This window comes from Pagrus major, chromosome 11 (assembly GCF_040436345.1).
Source record: "Pagrus major chromosome 11, Pma_NU_1.0".
In the NCBI taxonomy this organism is placed as follows: Eukaryota; Metazoa; Chordata; class Actinopteri; order Spariformes; family Sparidae; genus Pagrus; species Pagrus major.
In genome coordinates, this window is record NC_133225.1 from 20806741 (window position 1) to 20821522 (window position 14782).

The 14782-nt window shown below is 39.4% G+C and overlaps 1 protein-coding gene across 1 annotated transcript in view; it reads left to right on the forward strand.

The window, feature by feature from the left end:
• The first annotated feature begins 754 nt into the window (after positions 1-754).
• Positions 755-14782, forward strand: part of camsap2a (calmodulin regulated spectrin-associated protein family, member 2a) — a 52014-nt gene continuing 37986 nt past the window's right edge. The window contains exons 1-2 of the mRNA XM_073476726.1: positions 755-893; positions 6633-6892. Coding sequence (XP_073332827.1) covers positions 755-893; positions 6633-6892 — 399 coding nt within the window. The remainder of the gene's footprint in view (positions 894-6632; positions 6893-14782) is intronic.

Genomic DNA, 14782 nt, shown 5'->3' on the forward strand with positions numbered 1-14782 from the left:
GAAAAGTCAAACATTCAAGCTAAGCAGTGCATTCATACGGTGTAAAGATATTGAAAGATGGTGTTTAAACTAACATGCTACTGTGGGGTAAATATGTCGCAGAGATGTGCTACTGTCCCAAACAAAACACAACTTTAAACGTGTAGCAAGAAAATACAATACAGGGCCAAAGCAATATATCCGTCGAACAAAAGTGTTAACATTCCCGACAGCATATGAAGGTACCTCAGCGCATGCGCACTGCGCAACAAAGGTGCGGGGCTTGGAGAGCCACAGTGCGGCAGGAAAACCGCACCACGGCACCAAGAGACTGGATAGAGTAGGGAATGGTAAATCCATAGGTTATCCATTCATGAATACATGGACGTGAAAGGAAGAAGCCGACTGCTTCCAGAGAACCCAAAGAATGGAAATATTGCTCTTTTCATTCCAGCTGAAGAGCAGTTTTACCTTTGAAATCCGAGGAAACCGTCCCAGCCTGGTCCGACGAAGCCCATTTCAACTGGTAGACAGCAGAATGGGTGAAAAACACCAGGACTAGCGACTCATTGTGTCAAGGAGACCAAAATAAGACGAAAACCCGAGGCCAGCCGAGCATTTTATGACTGAAAGAAGCTGTGAATAGTCTCCGAAAAGACGCAGCATCCCATAAATTTACTGCCGTTTATTGTTTTCCCCGAAATTCCAGTAGTGGGATGCTTTCGCGTTGTGTTGCTGCTTCATAGGGTTCAAGAAAACAGCTTGGGGGAGAAATATGGGTGAAGTTCAGGACGTCAGGGATGTTAAGAAGACCTTCGTTGCTCCAGCAATAAAGTCTTTTGAGCACTATGACTTCTCCCAAGCCAAAATCTGTTGCAGCCTCGCATGGCTGCTGGCCAAAGCTTATGGGACAGGTAGGTGCATTACTGGAACTCGATATAGTTACCTGCACCATGCATGAATATTGTAATGCGTGTTGGCATGTATAAAAATTAATCACCACAGAATCTGATGCTATTAATGTATAACGCATGTGCATGTGGTACATTTTAAAAGGCTTTGACACCAAAACAATCCTCATAACAAATACAAAACTGCCTATTCTTTAGAGAAACAAATAGACTAAATATTCACTATGGCTCATTATTGATTACAGTTACTAGTATACCAGTGATTTTCCACCAGAGTATTTGGTTCACACACACCATTGTGTCCTGATTGCGGCCCATCTTAAATGAATTGCCTATTGGAAAGATAATAAATTTCATCCCAAGAGGGCAGATAAAACCAATTTCCTGTGTTGGCTCCCAGTGATCAGTAAATATACTGTCCAGCTAAATGGAAAAGACAGGATTCTGTGTAAAAACAAGGTATGAAGGTGTCCCAATTGATGTCACCTTCAGGGTACATCATCCAAATTTAGAAAGAGCAGCAGCAGGGTATGTAGCACATATAAATGGGTGTACTTGTTAAGAGTAAGGTGGGGTAAATGCTAAGGTTTGTAGGTTTTTAATTATATGTGTCTCGTCTCAATTGATGTCACTTCCTCGGTTCTTTTATGACATGATATTCTCAATGTTAAGTCTGTTTTGCAATGAAAAAATAGTCAGGTGAGTTTGAACTGCCAATTCATCATTTTCAGTTGTGTGAAAAATGATGAACTAACTCTGTGAACACAATCACATATTAAATGGATTTCCAAACTTAATCGAGACTTGCTTGCATCTTAGAAAGAGACGGGATGTTAATGAAGGGAATGTATGGATGTGATCTGGTTCTGTACCTCTGAATCACCACCCACATTTTCAAGCAGTGCGGTGAAAACAAAATGGCAATTCCCTCTGATTATCCAGCCTGTATGGATAATACATAGACACATGGGAGGGTTGTAACACGATGGCTCAGAGGCTCACCTTGCACAAGATCATCCTACTCTTCAAAGTTAATTGATTTAAAAGGACCAATTTGTTCTGTGGTTGTTTACCTGAGATTAAATATCCTGTAATCATCACTAGATGTAGTTGTTTTGTTCAGCACTGCTGCTGAGTAACCACTCAAAGCTCATTTGTTACATTCTGAATGAAAAAAAAATATGCTTTTATTGCTCAGAATTGATGGAATTAGCTTCACCTGCTGGAATTGGAGGTGTTTTGTGTAATTAATAACGTTCATCACCCTCTGTTGTCCATCAAAAGGAATTACAACAACATGGATTTACAGTAACAGTAACTCATGTTCTTCCACCAAAATGTCTGCCACAGTCACCCTGATATCATCATGACTTTCTGTGATGGTGGTAGGTTACTGACACATTTTCAAATCACATTCTCACATTACACGCAGCAGGGACTCTAAAGACATGTCTGGTGAAGTGGTAATACATCACTCTCTAACATAATTGAGAATGAGCCTTCAGAGTGGAAATGTGGCAAATTGCAAGGCTTATCGCATTCTTGTGGCATTGAAAATTCACAAAAAATGAGTACAGACTTGGAGTATTTTGAATTTCCCGCAAGTGTCCAATTCTTTTACAGAATAGTCTCTTAGAACTCTTCACAAAATCCCCACTGCTCATGACATTTATGTTGTGCAGTGTCTAAGGCCGAGGGCTGATACGGTGGTTTCAGAGAAGCAGAACAAGATCTCTCTTCTTATAGACGATTAATGTGCATAACTAGTATGATTGGTATCATGCTTCTACCATGCATAGCCCTGGACCTATAATTTAAGCTTTAATGCATGGCACCTGGTCAAAAGACATGCTTCCTACATTTCCCAACAATGATTGAAAAGTGTTTCACAATCATTAATTCAAGATAAATTAATCAAACTGAAGCTTTTGGCACAAACTGTGACTGAGTTTCCCGACAGTCAGTGGATTGTGTCCTGTTTTTGATTTTATTTCCCATGTGACATGTATCAGATCCTGATGCATGTGAACTGCCATACAGTAACTAAATGTTGGTCATTTACCTGAATCAAAGTTACATTTTTGGCTTAATATAACAAAAAATACTTTTATTTTTAGTGGAGAATATTTGGTCCACTAAAAATAATGTAAAGATGGATTAGGCCGGTATGGATTAGGCCTTGCTGCATTCACTTTCACTGAAGTGAAAACACTATTGGTCTAAAGCTGAGTTTTAAGACCATCTTACCTCAGGAGTTTCTGTGTGTGAGAGCCTCAGAAATACAGTCCAGTCAGTGTACAAGAGCAATTTTAAACCAAGTTTCAATTCAATGTGGATCTGTGCCTGCCTTATTTGTCTTTTATTATCAGAATTTGTTTGTTTGCCCAGTTACCTGAAAAACCCAATCACTTCATTCGAAAACATGTGCCCCACAGGCAGAAAAAATATATTTGAGATGCTTGGCCCCTGTGGGTGAACAATGTGTATGGGAAAAACATCATTACATTCACAAACTGACTTTTGATCAGGGGATTCATGTTTCCAGTCTACTGTTTATGATTGTAGACTATATGACCTGTATTTTCGACAAGACCTTTGAAAGGAAGAAATACAGAAAAAAGCTAACTTAACATTCACAACTCAGTAACACAGTTTATCTTTTGTCTTTATAAATAAAGTAGGGATGAGGGATGTATAAATTATCTACCCACTATTGGGAAATTTATATTATTAGCTATTTATTGGTATTGGTGAAATTCTAGCCGATAAAGATGCTTTGAGTGACTTAATAAGTGCAGCATTAACTAGCCCAGATATAAAGGGGGTTGTTTGTACCTTGAAAGTTTGTTTGGAATTCACCAATAAACAAGGAGACGGCGAAGAAGAAGAAAAAGAAGAAGCCTGTTGTGCTCACGGCATCAGAGCCTTGCAGTGTAGCCTAGAGAGCCAAACATGTTGTTGCCGGTGTCGATGTTTTTGGCTGTTTCAGAGGATGACAACACAATTGAACTCTGCGATATATGATCGGCACAAGTTCAGAGAGAAAGGGAAAAGTCAACGAGTTCTGACAACAAATCTTATAAGAGATATGGGATAGCCATCATCCATCTTTGCTCCCTACATCTTAGTGATTATGGGTTACCTAATCGGTATTGGCCATGAGAAGCAGGTAATTATAGGTTAAAAAAAATATTCACCGTGGCATCCCTACAGTAAAGTAAAAATTCCCTGATTCCAGCTTCTGGAATGTGAAAATTTTCTGGTTTCTTATTTCTCTATGACAGTGAACTGAATATCTTTGGGTTGTGAACAAAATAAAACATTTGAGGAAGTCATGTTGGGCTTTGAGAAACATTGATTGATTGACAAATAAAATGAATAAAAAAAATAAACATTGATCAACATTTGTCACAATTTTCTGACATTTTCTATTCCAAAAAAATTGACGGTTAATCAAGAAAATAATCAAAGATAAATGGACAATGAAAATAAATGTAGTTGCAGCTCTAGTGCAAGACCTAAAATCAACCCAAGCATCCATTTTATCCCTTTTATTGTAGTTACTACAATATTATTAGCTTACTATCCATATGGGCTTAAACACATCAGCTCTAAAATAACCACTACAGCTCCGTTTGCCTAAACAGTGCCGTCATAATGGTATTCTGGTGCTGTAGCCACAGCGCAGAGCACATTATTCCCTGCTCTGTGTTGTAATAGCCCGGCAAACATGAGATTCCTCGCAGATCCTCGGTGTATTTTCAATCAGGACTGCTAGAAGTGGGCTGATTCCAAAAATACAGCCCTCCAGAGAGAGAAGGAGAGAGAGCGGGCTCATCTCCAGATCCCTGCCTACGCTGCTCTGAATACTTCACATGCATCTGCCTCATTACACCAATGCAGAAGGGCATCGAGAATGCACTGTAGTAGAGGCAAGATGCTGCCTATGCAGCGGATCATCTGCTGTTAGAAAATTCAATCAAATATTGTCAGACAGTACAAGCTAATACCAGTGTTTAATGTACTATACAACTATGGTTCATAAGCAGAGCTCAGAGAAGATTGATCATGACCAGAAGCTGTTTGAATACGGGGGAAATGTTAGGGAAATTCTCTCCACATTGCCTTAAAAAATACTGAACAGATGCCCCTATTTAAACAGCTGTGGTTCTGCTCTGTTATCAACAGTTAAATACTCGAATATTGAAGCACGGTTTCATAGACTTCCCTCCATGAATAAAGCTTAAATACTACAAATGAAATAGTGGAGGATAAATAACAAATCAAGTAGATTATTATACAGTGTTTTATCAAATCTGAAACTAATCAAATAATTGTACCTAGAATTTTCTGTCTGCACTGATGCCCATGGATGATGTAAACACTGTTCTACAATTTCTCTAAACAATATGAAATGTAATCTCTAGGTTACCTGAGCAAGATACTGACTTAGTGCCTTCATGGGTGTTGCTCTGTATCTCAGCCTGACCTCTGACCTCCCTGTGGAGGATAAAGGGGGAGGGCTCGAGAAAAGATTAATACTTTGTTGGCATCAATAATATGAGCATTGTACTTATAGGAAAAGCACTTAACCTAGAGGGCTGCTACTGCTTCTGTCTGCATTTCTGCTAGATAATAACAGAGTCCATCTGTAGATGACCTTGTTGATAATGGTCAGTCTAAACAGGTGATTCATTGACTGCTGTTGGAGGATAGGCAGCGGTGTCGGGGAGTATAAAGATATCTCCACATGCCACGTTTCTCTGCATACACTTAGGCGGTTATCAAAATTTACATCTATTCTCCTGCTGATGAGCTCTGCATCTGGAGTGTGTGCAGATGTGTTTGAATGATTTCACACAGCAGCAGCAGCAGCATCTCATTTGAAACCAATTAATCATGGTTTTGTTGTTTAATCAGTTGTAGAAAAAGAGGGACTTGCTTGGGCTTTGCTCTTGGTGATATTTTCTGTACAATAGCCATACTTTCCGTGTTCAAGAAAAGGTTTTTTAAGAAATGCCCAGCTCAGCAAACACTGGCAAGGAATGTATGAGACAAAAGCAATAAAGAAATACAATGTTTTTTAATTATCCGTAGACTTGCAGTGGACTTGCTTAAGGTGACACACACACACATACACACACACAAACACACACTTTGATGAGGCACGCAGTGAGAGGGGTGTTCCCAAGGAGGCTGCAGAGATACAGACGAGATGAATCGATCGGGTTCCACTCCTCCTGCAGTTGCTATAGCAACGCTGAGGCCTATCCACACATATATCCATGTCAAGATATTGTCAAAGCGTGGCTATAAAAGAAGAAGAAGCAGACGTGTCAAAGAAAAGTAATGGCACAGAATCTGTGTGGAAAACTCCAGTAAGATTTGGAATAGGTTTTCCTGATTTTTCACTTTTTTATTCCATAGTTTTGCTGCTGAATTCCTTGTGAGAAATGGGATAAAATCATGACAAAGTTGTTCTGTTTCCATATTTAGAACATGAATTTAAGAAGTTTATTCTGTTTTCCCTGTTTTTATCTTCTAATTGCATCTAAGCTGTTATTTTTGCTATTTACAGTTTTTCTACCTCTTTGTAATCCTCATACTCTTCTTAGTGATTTGTTGATGTAGAAATTTGAGAAACACGGTATGTTGGTGGTCTTGGTTGTCATGTCAAAATCTAAAGTGCCATCTCTTTACCTGTCTTAACCAAAATCCCACTTTCTCCCCTCCATTTTACAGACAGCATCCCAGCAGAGTTAAAGGACCCTTTCTACACAGACCAGTATGAGCAGGAGCACCTGAAGCCTCCTGTTACCAGCCTCCTGCTGTCTGCAGACCTCTACTGCAGGGCCGGCAGCCTCATCCTGAAGAGCGATGCTGCCAAGCCCCTGCTGGGCCACGATGCTGTCATTCAGGCGCTGGCTCAGCGTGGACTCTACATTACCGACCAGGAGAGACTGGTCACTGAGAGGGACCTTCGAAAGAGGCCACTGCAGATGGTAAGAGATATTTTGGAATTTCATAGGCGGTGAGGAGATTGGGGTCCGGATATACGATAATAATTATACACATAAACTCGACTTCTGTCCTCATGGGCATCAAGTTATTATTATTAGTGGTCATCACAGCAAGGAACTCTTCCAGTTCTCAATTTGAGTTTCAAACAGGGATGTTGAACTTCCATTTTCCTCGTTCCCTGAGGCATATTTCATGCACATAATTTCTTTCCTCGTTCCATCATACCATTCAGCGTCTCTTAAGCAAGAAAGAGAAGACATTCTGGAGTATCAGGAAGTTGATTGCTTACAAGTTGATTATGAGCAACAATCCTGCGTGTTGCTGCATTCTTACAGGGTGAAATGCTCTGATTGTAGGGCAAACAGGTCACCTAACAGATCGGCTAAGTTTTGCACAGGTAAATTAATTATAAGATTATAATTGTTGCTGCTCTGATGTTGCCATTAGTAATAGGATTACATTTTGAAAAGTTGAAAAGTGGCCAACCACAGGAACAGCTGAAATGAGGTTCAGATCCATTTTTGTATTTGTCAGACAGCATTCTGTGCAAAAAATCACCTCAGTAGCAGTTGAAATTGCACATTATTTTAATGGCCAATAACTGCGGATAATAACATAAATTTTTATAAAGCACATTTAATTGAAAAAGACAAAACCAATATGCAAATGCAGCAGCAAACCAGTACAGCAACAGACAGCCAGTGAGAAGGTAGGGTAGAAGGGCTGTTACTTTTTCACTTCTTAGATTTTTCTGGGGATTTGAAGAAACAAAAATCAACAGTACAGACTGACTTAGACCTCCAGGCAGATTGGGGTCGGGGGTATACGATAATAATTATACACATAAACTCTCAACTTCCGTCCTCATGGGCATCAAGTTATTATTATTATGTCATAGTGGTCATCACAGTGAGGAACTCTTCCAGTTCTCTATCTTGAGTTTCCAAGCAGTAGAATTTGACACCAGGCCGTACCTAACACGGATGTTGAACTTCAATTTTTCATGTTCCCTGAGGCATATTTCATGCACATAATCTCTTTCCTCATTCCATCATTCCATTCAGCATCTCTTAACCAAGAAAGAGAAGACATTCTGGAGTATCAGGAAGTTGATTGCTTACAAGCTGATTAATCCTGCGTGTTGCTGCATTCTTACAGGGTGAAATGCTCTGATTGTAGGGCAAACAGGTCACCTAACTGGTCGGCTAAGTTTTGCACAGGTAGATTAATTATAAGATTATAACTGTTGCTGCTCTGATGTTGCCATTAGTAATGGGATTATATTTTGAAAAGTTGAAAAGGTGCCAACCACAGGGACAGCTGAAATGAGGTTCAGATCCATTTTGCATTTGTCAGACAGCATTTTGTGAAAAAAATCACCTCGGTAGCAGTCGAAATTGCACATTATTTTAATGGCCAATAACTGCGGATGATAACATCATTTTTTATAAAGCACATTTAATTGAAAAAGACAAAACCAATATGCAAATGCAGCATCAAACCAGCACAGCAACAGACAGCCAGTGAGAAGGTAGGGTAGAAGGGCTTTTTCACTTCTTAGATTTTTCTAGGGATTTGAAAAAACAAAATTCAACAGTACAAACTGACTTAGACCCCCAGGCACCTGTGTGTATCTGCCATCTCTCACTGTCTTTATAGCTTATCTGTCGATCTCTACATGTTGGATCTCACTACAGAGATGACTTTGCTGGCATCCTGTTGAGTGAGAATGAGGGATCCTCATTATTTGGGGGCGAAGTCTCAATAGGAGGGTTTGTTGCTTCAGTGAATTGCAATTGAGACACAATTAGCACACAGTTTGCCTGCAGTCTGTTTGAAGAGTCTCGCTGGCTTTAATTTCCCTTCTATGCAAATTCAATAGTTATTTAAGTTTTGTTGGGGTTTACATTTCAAGCACTTTGTTTTGTGAAGACAACACATATTTTAGAAAGAAGCATATACATTTTATTTAAAGCTAAACTACTGGATTTGATGTTGTGCTGTCGGAGTGTTTTGTAGTTTATTTTCTAGTCCAGAGCATAAAAAGAGTTTTACACTTGATTTTAGTCTGGCACAGTTCATAACTCAAGGGTTTGCCAGAAAGAGACTGTGTGTGTGTGTATGTGTGTGTGTGTGTGTGTGTGTGTGTGTGTGTGTGTGTGTGTGTGTGTGTGTGTGTGTGTGTGTGTGTTTGTGTTTGTGTTTGTGTGCGTGACTGAGCAGGTTGTTGTGAATGTGAAAATGAGCTGCTAGAGAAGTGTGAAACTACCTTCTGCCATTTCACTCTCCTTCCTCCCTCTGCCCTCTATTGTTCCATCTTTCATCTTTATAACCTGCATGCCTCCTTTCACTCCTCCCACCGCCCTGACATCATCTTCTCTTTGTCTTCCTTTTCACTCATATTACCCTTCAACCCTTAACATTTCCCAAACCTCTTCCTACTTCCATCCCTTTTCACACACATTTCATTACTGTATCTCCACATCTTCCCCTTCATTATCCATTCCTCGTCTTCTAGCATTCATCCTTTTTCTTTTTACCTCTGTTGTCAATAATTCTCCATTACATTTGCCCTTTCTCAGTCACCTTTCTTCCATTGTGCGTTCCTCCTCAATTACCCTACCATCTTTTCCTTCTTTGTTTTTTTTCTTTATTCTACCTACTACAATACTTGAGTCACTACTGCTGTCTGCACCATTGAAGAAATGTCATACATATTACCTTACATGTCACTGCTGAATCCTTGTTTCTAATTAATCATATAGTTTAAGATCTACAGCATGATCTAATAAATGCTGAAGGTTTAAGTATAGTAGCCGAACTTTTGGAAAACAAAACAGATGCAGCACTGCTTAACATTGTTTTCTATGAGGACTCACAGACTTAAGACATTTCATGCGGATTACCTGCTACACATTGGAATGAAAGCTCACAAGGCTGCCAAACCAGTGACCGCAGTGCTGCGTCTATTTTTGATGAGGGACATTCGCAAATGTTGAAAGAGAAATCTTGCATTCTGTCTAACCTGCAAAGATACATTTATTTGCGACATTTCAGTACTGGTAGTTAGACAGTGTGCTGGATTTTGCTTTCAACTCCTGATCTACTTGTCCCTCTCCTATGCACCTTTCTTATGAAATAGATTTGTAAGCGTGACACCACTGGATATTTTAAGGAGACCGCAGGACAATTTCTAACCATGTTCATGGTAACAAAAAAGTGATATTTATCAGGAGACCATAGGACATTTCCAGCCATGTATGTGGCGACCAAATCAGGTATTTTAAGCAAAAACGTGATGTTTTCCTAACCCTCACCAAGTGGTTTTTGTGCCTAAACCTAACCAGAGCATAAGCACAGCTTGGTGACCAAAGAGAAATAGAAAATTCAACCGAAAGAAATGTAAAGTTGCAACATTAAGATATGTGAAGTTTTAACTCACCTGTGGTTTTGCAGGAACATACTTTGCCAACATTTATTCTGGCGATTAAGGTTGTTGTTTGCATCTGACAGTGGGCCACCAAGAGTAGGCATAATATCATTTTAATTCTACTACAAGAGAGACTTTTGTCTTTCAGTTAGATTGAAAAAAATGAGTGCGTATATTGGTGTCGGCAATCAGCCAAAATGAGTTGGAAAATATCAGATATTGGCAAAAATCCACCATCATGCATCCCTAATATGGAGGGAGTGCAAGAAGAGCAATAATTTATTCTGGGAGAGTAAGAGAGGGTTGTTTAATGGCTTCATAATCCGCCCTTAAAGGAAAACATTATTGGAGACTGAGCTCCTACCTGCAGTTCTTACTGTAAGCTGCTCTGCAGCAATGTCATTAAATGCTGCTTCACGGCATTTTTTAGCTGAGCTTTATTGTAAACTCAGCAGTTTGCATCAGGTAATTTTCAGAATAAGCAACTTTAGGGGATGTTCGAGGAAGCTTTAGTGGGTCAGTCAGCAGTTGAGTTAGACGCTGCTGATGTTTCTCTGACACACGTCATAACAGAGCGAGCACATGTACTCACATTTTCACTAGGTTGCCAAACTGACGCTCTCTCTTTCTGTCACTATTCTGCCCACTCATCCTTCTGTCTTCAGCCATGTGACGGATTCCCACATGTGAAGACGCAGGGATCCAAATTGCAGCTGCCACCCACTCATTCGCCTACACACATTCTGTATCGCTGACACTCTCCTCCACCTGTAATGCACACAGAGTGTGAGGGAGAGATGTGGAGGTGGGCTGAGGATCTGAAAATATTATTCTAGCATTACAGCCCACGTGAAGCACCGCTGCTGGTATGATAATAGCCAAAACTCATTATCAGAAAGCTTTAATTGCCAAGTTTCTTTTCAGAGTGTCGGTGCTGTGTGATCAGCTTTGTTCCCAGCGATTGAGTGAGTTGAAACTCTTGGAGAATTCATTTCCAAAACACACAAAGGAACAATCAAATAAATGTGAACAGTTAAATCTCCCACGGACATGAACTGCACATCACCTCAGATTGTGTCTGTGCAGCTGTGGTCAGGGAGAAAATGTAATATCAAAGTCGGACACTCTGACCAGCAGATAAACATTATTGAATTAAAGACCCATATCTCTTTTTGATGAATCAACATCCGGATGTAATTTCTGACCCTGTTGCTATGGACACTGAGAATGACGATGAAAGTATCAAAATGATGAATGAAAATAGAGTCCGTGTGCCTGAGCTTGTGCATGTTTGTGAATGGTTTAAGTGTGTCGTGAGTGTGTGTAGGTATTCAAGGGTCCACTGCACACTGTAGAGTGGAGTGGACTGTAGTTAATGTATAGAAACAGTGTTTGGCTTTTAGTGTTTAACTTTATTTATTCTGGGTAGTGTCAGTTAACACGTACACTTCTGTAACAACCCTTTGCTCCACACTTTTACAATCTGCTGGATACAGAGCAGTCCCACTTGAGCACTGATGGTTAATTGCCTTACTCAAGGGCACCTCAGCGGTGATAATGAGAATGGGACAAGCACTGCTCTTTCCTTCCTCTAGTTCAAATTAACTGTGCAAAGATGCAGGATTGTTGTTTTGGATTTAAGTAGATGGTATAGGTGTTAATGGAATTGTGTCCATTCCCTGTACTTTTTATACAATAGAGTTAATCCATCCTTTTCTTTGGAAATCCGACCAGCATTTCACACAGTTTTGTATTTCAGAGTCGCGTCACTTGGAATAAAGAGCATATCTGTTAACATAATTGAAAATTTCAACAATGACATTCTGATATATTACATGAATATTTACCAATATCTGAACCAGTGACCTCTTAATCCTCTTAGGGCCGCACAATTAAACTGAATATTATCAAAATCGCAATAGGACCAAGTGCAATATACAAATTGCAAGAGGTGCAATTTTTTTATTCATCGTAATGTGATTTTTTTTTTGTTCGTGCAGCCTTAAAACGTGCTTTTATCAGACTTTTCCTGATTTTACTTGATTTTTATCATAATGTGGGTTTTAAAAAAGTGCTCTATAGGTTAAAAAAATAAGTAATGTTATAAATGTAGCCACCATCTATTAAATATATTAATCACTTGATGAAATGCATCAAAATCTGAAGCTGCTGAACAGTTTCTCTGGGAAAAGCCTGTAGATCATCTACAGGATAGTAACTTGGGGATGTAGATGCCTAAAAATAAGTATGTCCTACTAAAATAATCTCAAAACTTTTTACTTCCTTGACCTCCTGGTGAGAATCAATGTTCCTTCAAGGCTCTCGAACCTTGACTTTCACAGCTTTAATCATTAATAAAGCTGTAGTAAATAGGTCATGTTGCTGCCAAGAGTTTTCAATGTACTGTATAAATCAGACTCTATCATGGCCATATGCCGTCAACACTGAGTAAGAGCCATGGCACCTTATATGGTGTCTGAGTTGCTCTATTGGCTAAATGGGTGCTATGTCTGTGACTGTATGTCAGAAAAGACATTAAACAGACAGGTTTATAGTCACGCTTAAGCTGAAGAATGCTTTTAAATCCAACCTTAATGACAAATGCACTTGTAATGTGTACATGAACAGATTTATTCTGTAGTTCTTGTTGAAACCACGTGCCTTTAGACTGAAAGCATTTACACCCTATTGTCAATCTAAGGATTCTTCAGATGTGTTGTAAGCCTTTCAGCCTATTAACTACAGTACCATTGTGATATGCCAGTTTAATGTTGACATGTACAATGACTTGTAAATATGAGATGTCTCCCTATATAGGTAAATGTAAAAGCAGGTTTTTTATTGTCTTTAAATACAACAAGGAACATGGATACTAATATATTTTTTATATTGAAACATGCTGCAAAAATGCAGGAATGAAATCAGCGACAATATGACTAAAAAAACATAAATTCGTTTAAATGGACAACATTTTGATCCCTGTTGGATCTTAATCAGGCGAATTTCTCCCAAGGGGGATCAATAAAGGAAATATCAAAAATACAGTTGTGTACAATGAAAAGAAACATTACAACATTTTATAGGATCAAAAAACTGTGCTGTAACCCATAAAGTATAACACCACATATAGATTATGCATCATATTTTTCTGTTAACTGGCTCTGACGTCATCATGCGTTATAGTTGAGACTATAGAAAGCTATCAACAAGAAGAGGAGCCATAAATATATCAAACGTCACAAAAATATGAACCAGTGATTGTGGTTTTATGTGTGGTATTTTTACACTCATAAAGTCAAGAATATAAAAGCTTTGTGCTACAATCTGCACTTTTAAGGGAGGGAAGATTTCTACTCACATCATGATAAATGAAAGCATCAGTTTATATTCATCAGACATTTCTAATATCGTCTTCAGTATATGTAACTACATATAAATATATAAAGATTATATTCATATTTAACATTCTATATTAATAAAAAAGTGAATGTCGATTCAGTTTTACTGCGTGATAGATTGAATCATCATCTCATGTGGAGCAGACATGAATAGAGGTGAATACACTTCCTCCTCTCTTCCTCTGCCTCCATCACAACCCCTATTGGGCAGGCGCTCGGTTTCCATGGTTACAGTCCAGTAGGCAGGGTGTGTGTGTGTAGGTGGGTGCGAGAGTGGGGGTGCTAGTGCTCGCATATGTCGTAAGCATACAGTGTGTGCTTGTGTGTGCAGCTATGCACTGTGAGAACACTGAGGCCGAGAATACTGAGATGCTGGATTCAGGCAGACAGCATCACACACAAAGATGCACATGCACACAGACAGAAGGTGAACAGAAGAACAGGATGCTTTGCTGAGCGCCAGGCGGAAAAATAAAATACTTCTCAACATCAAACTAGCTCCCTATGTCCTTATTCAGTCCTTGATCCTACGAACAAAGAGGAGCTGAAGCAGCAGGGTGGAAGGGAAGCCCATCCAAGTACTTTCTGTCCTCTTCGGTTTCGGCGAAGTCGCAGCCAGTATGTTGTGCTTAATGCCAGCGGCGACTCCCAGCCAGGCAGTACAGTATGGATGAGTAGGCAAGCAAGAACATTATGTGATGTACTGAACATCTCTCTGGATTGTAGTTAGACTATGTTCTAGCCTGATATGTTTTGTTTGGTTTGTGCTTTTAATTAACACGTCAGTTTTTTTTTATTTAACAACTGATGAGGGTTAAGGCACTGTAAGGATGCTTCTCTGCCCTCAACCCTGAACACAGGAGCACATTTGTCTAGAGGCCTTTGAGCAATTCAGAGAGGAAAACATGGTTAAGTTAAATATTCCCTATCAGCTGATACAAGACAGGTCAGTAGCCAGTAGATTTCAGGTCAGTAACTGTATGTGTTTCTTCTTTTTCACTGAAAAATTAGTAGTGTGCAGAAATAGTCTGAAAACGCAGTGA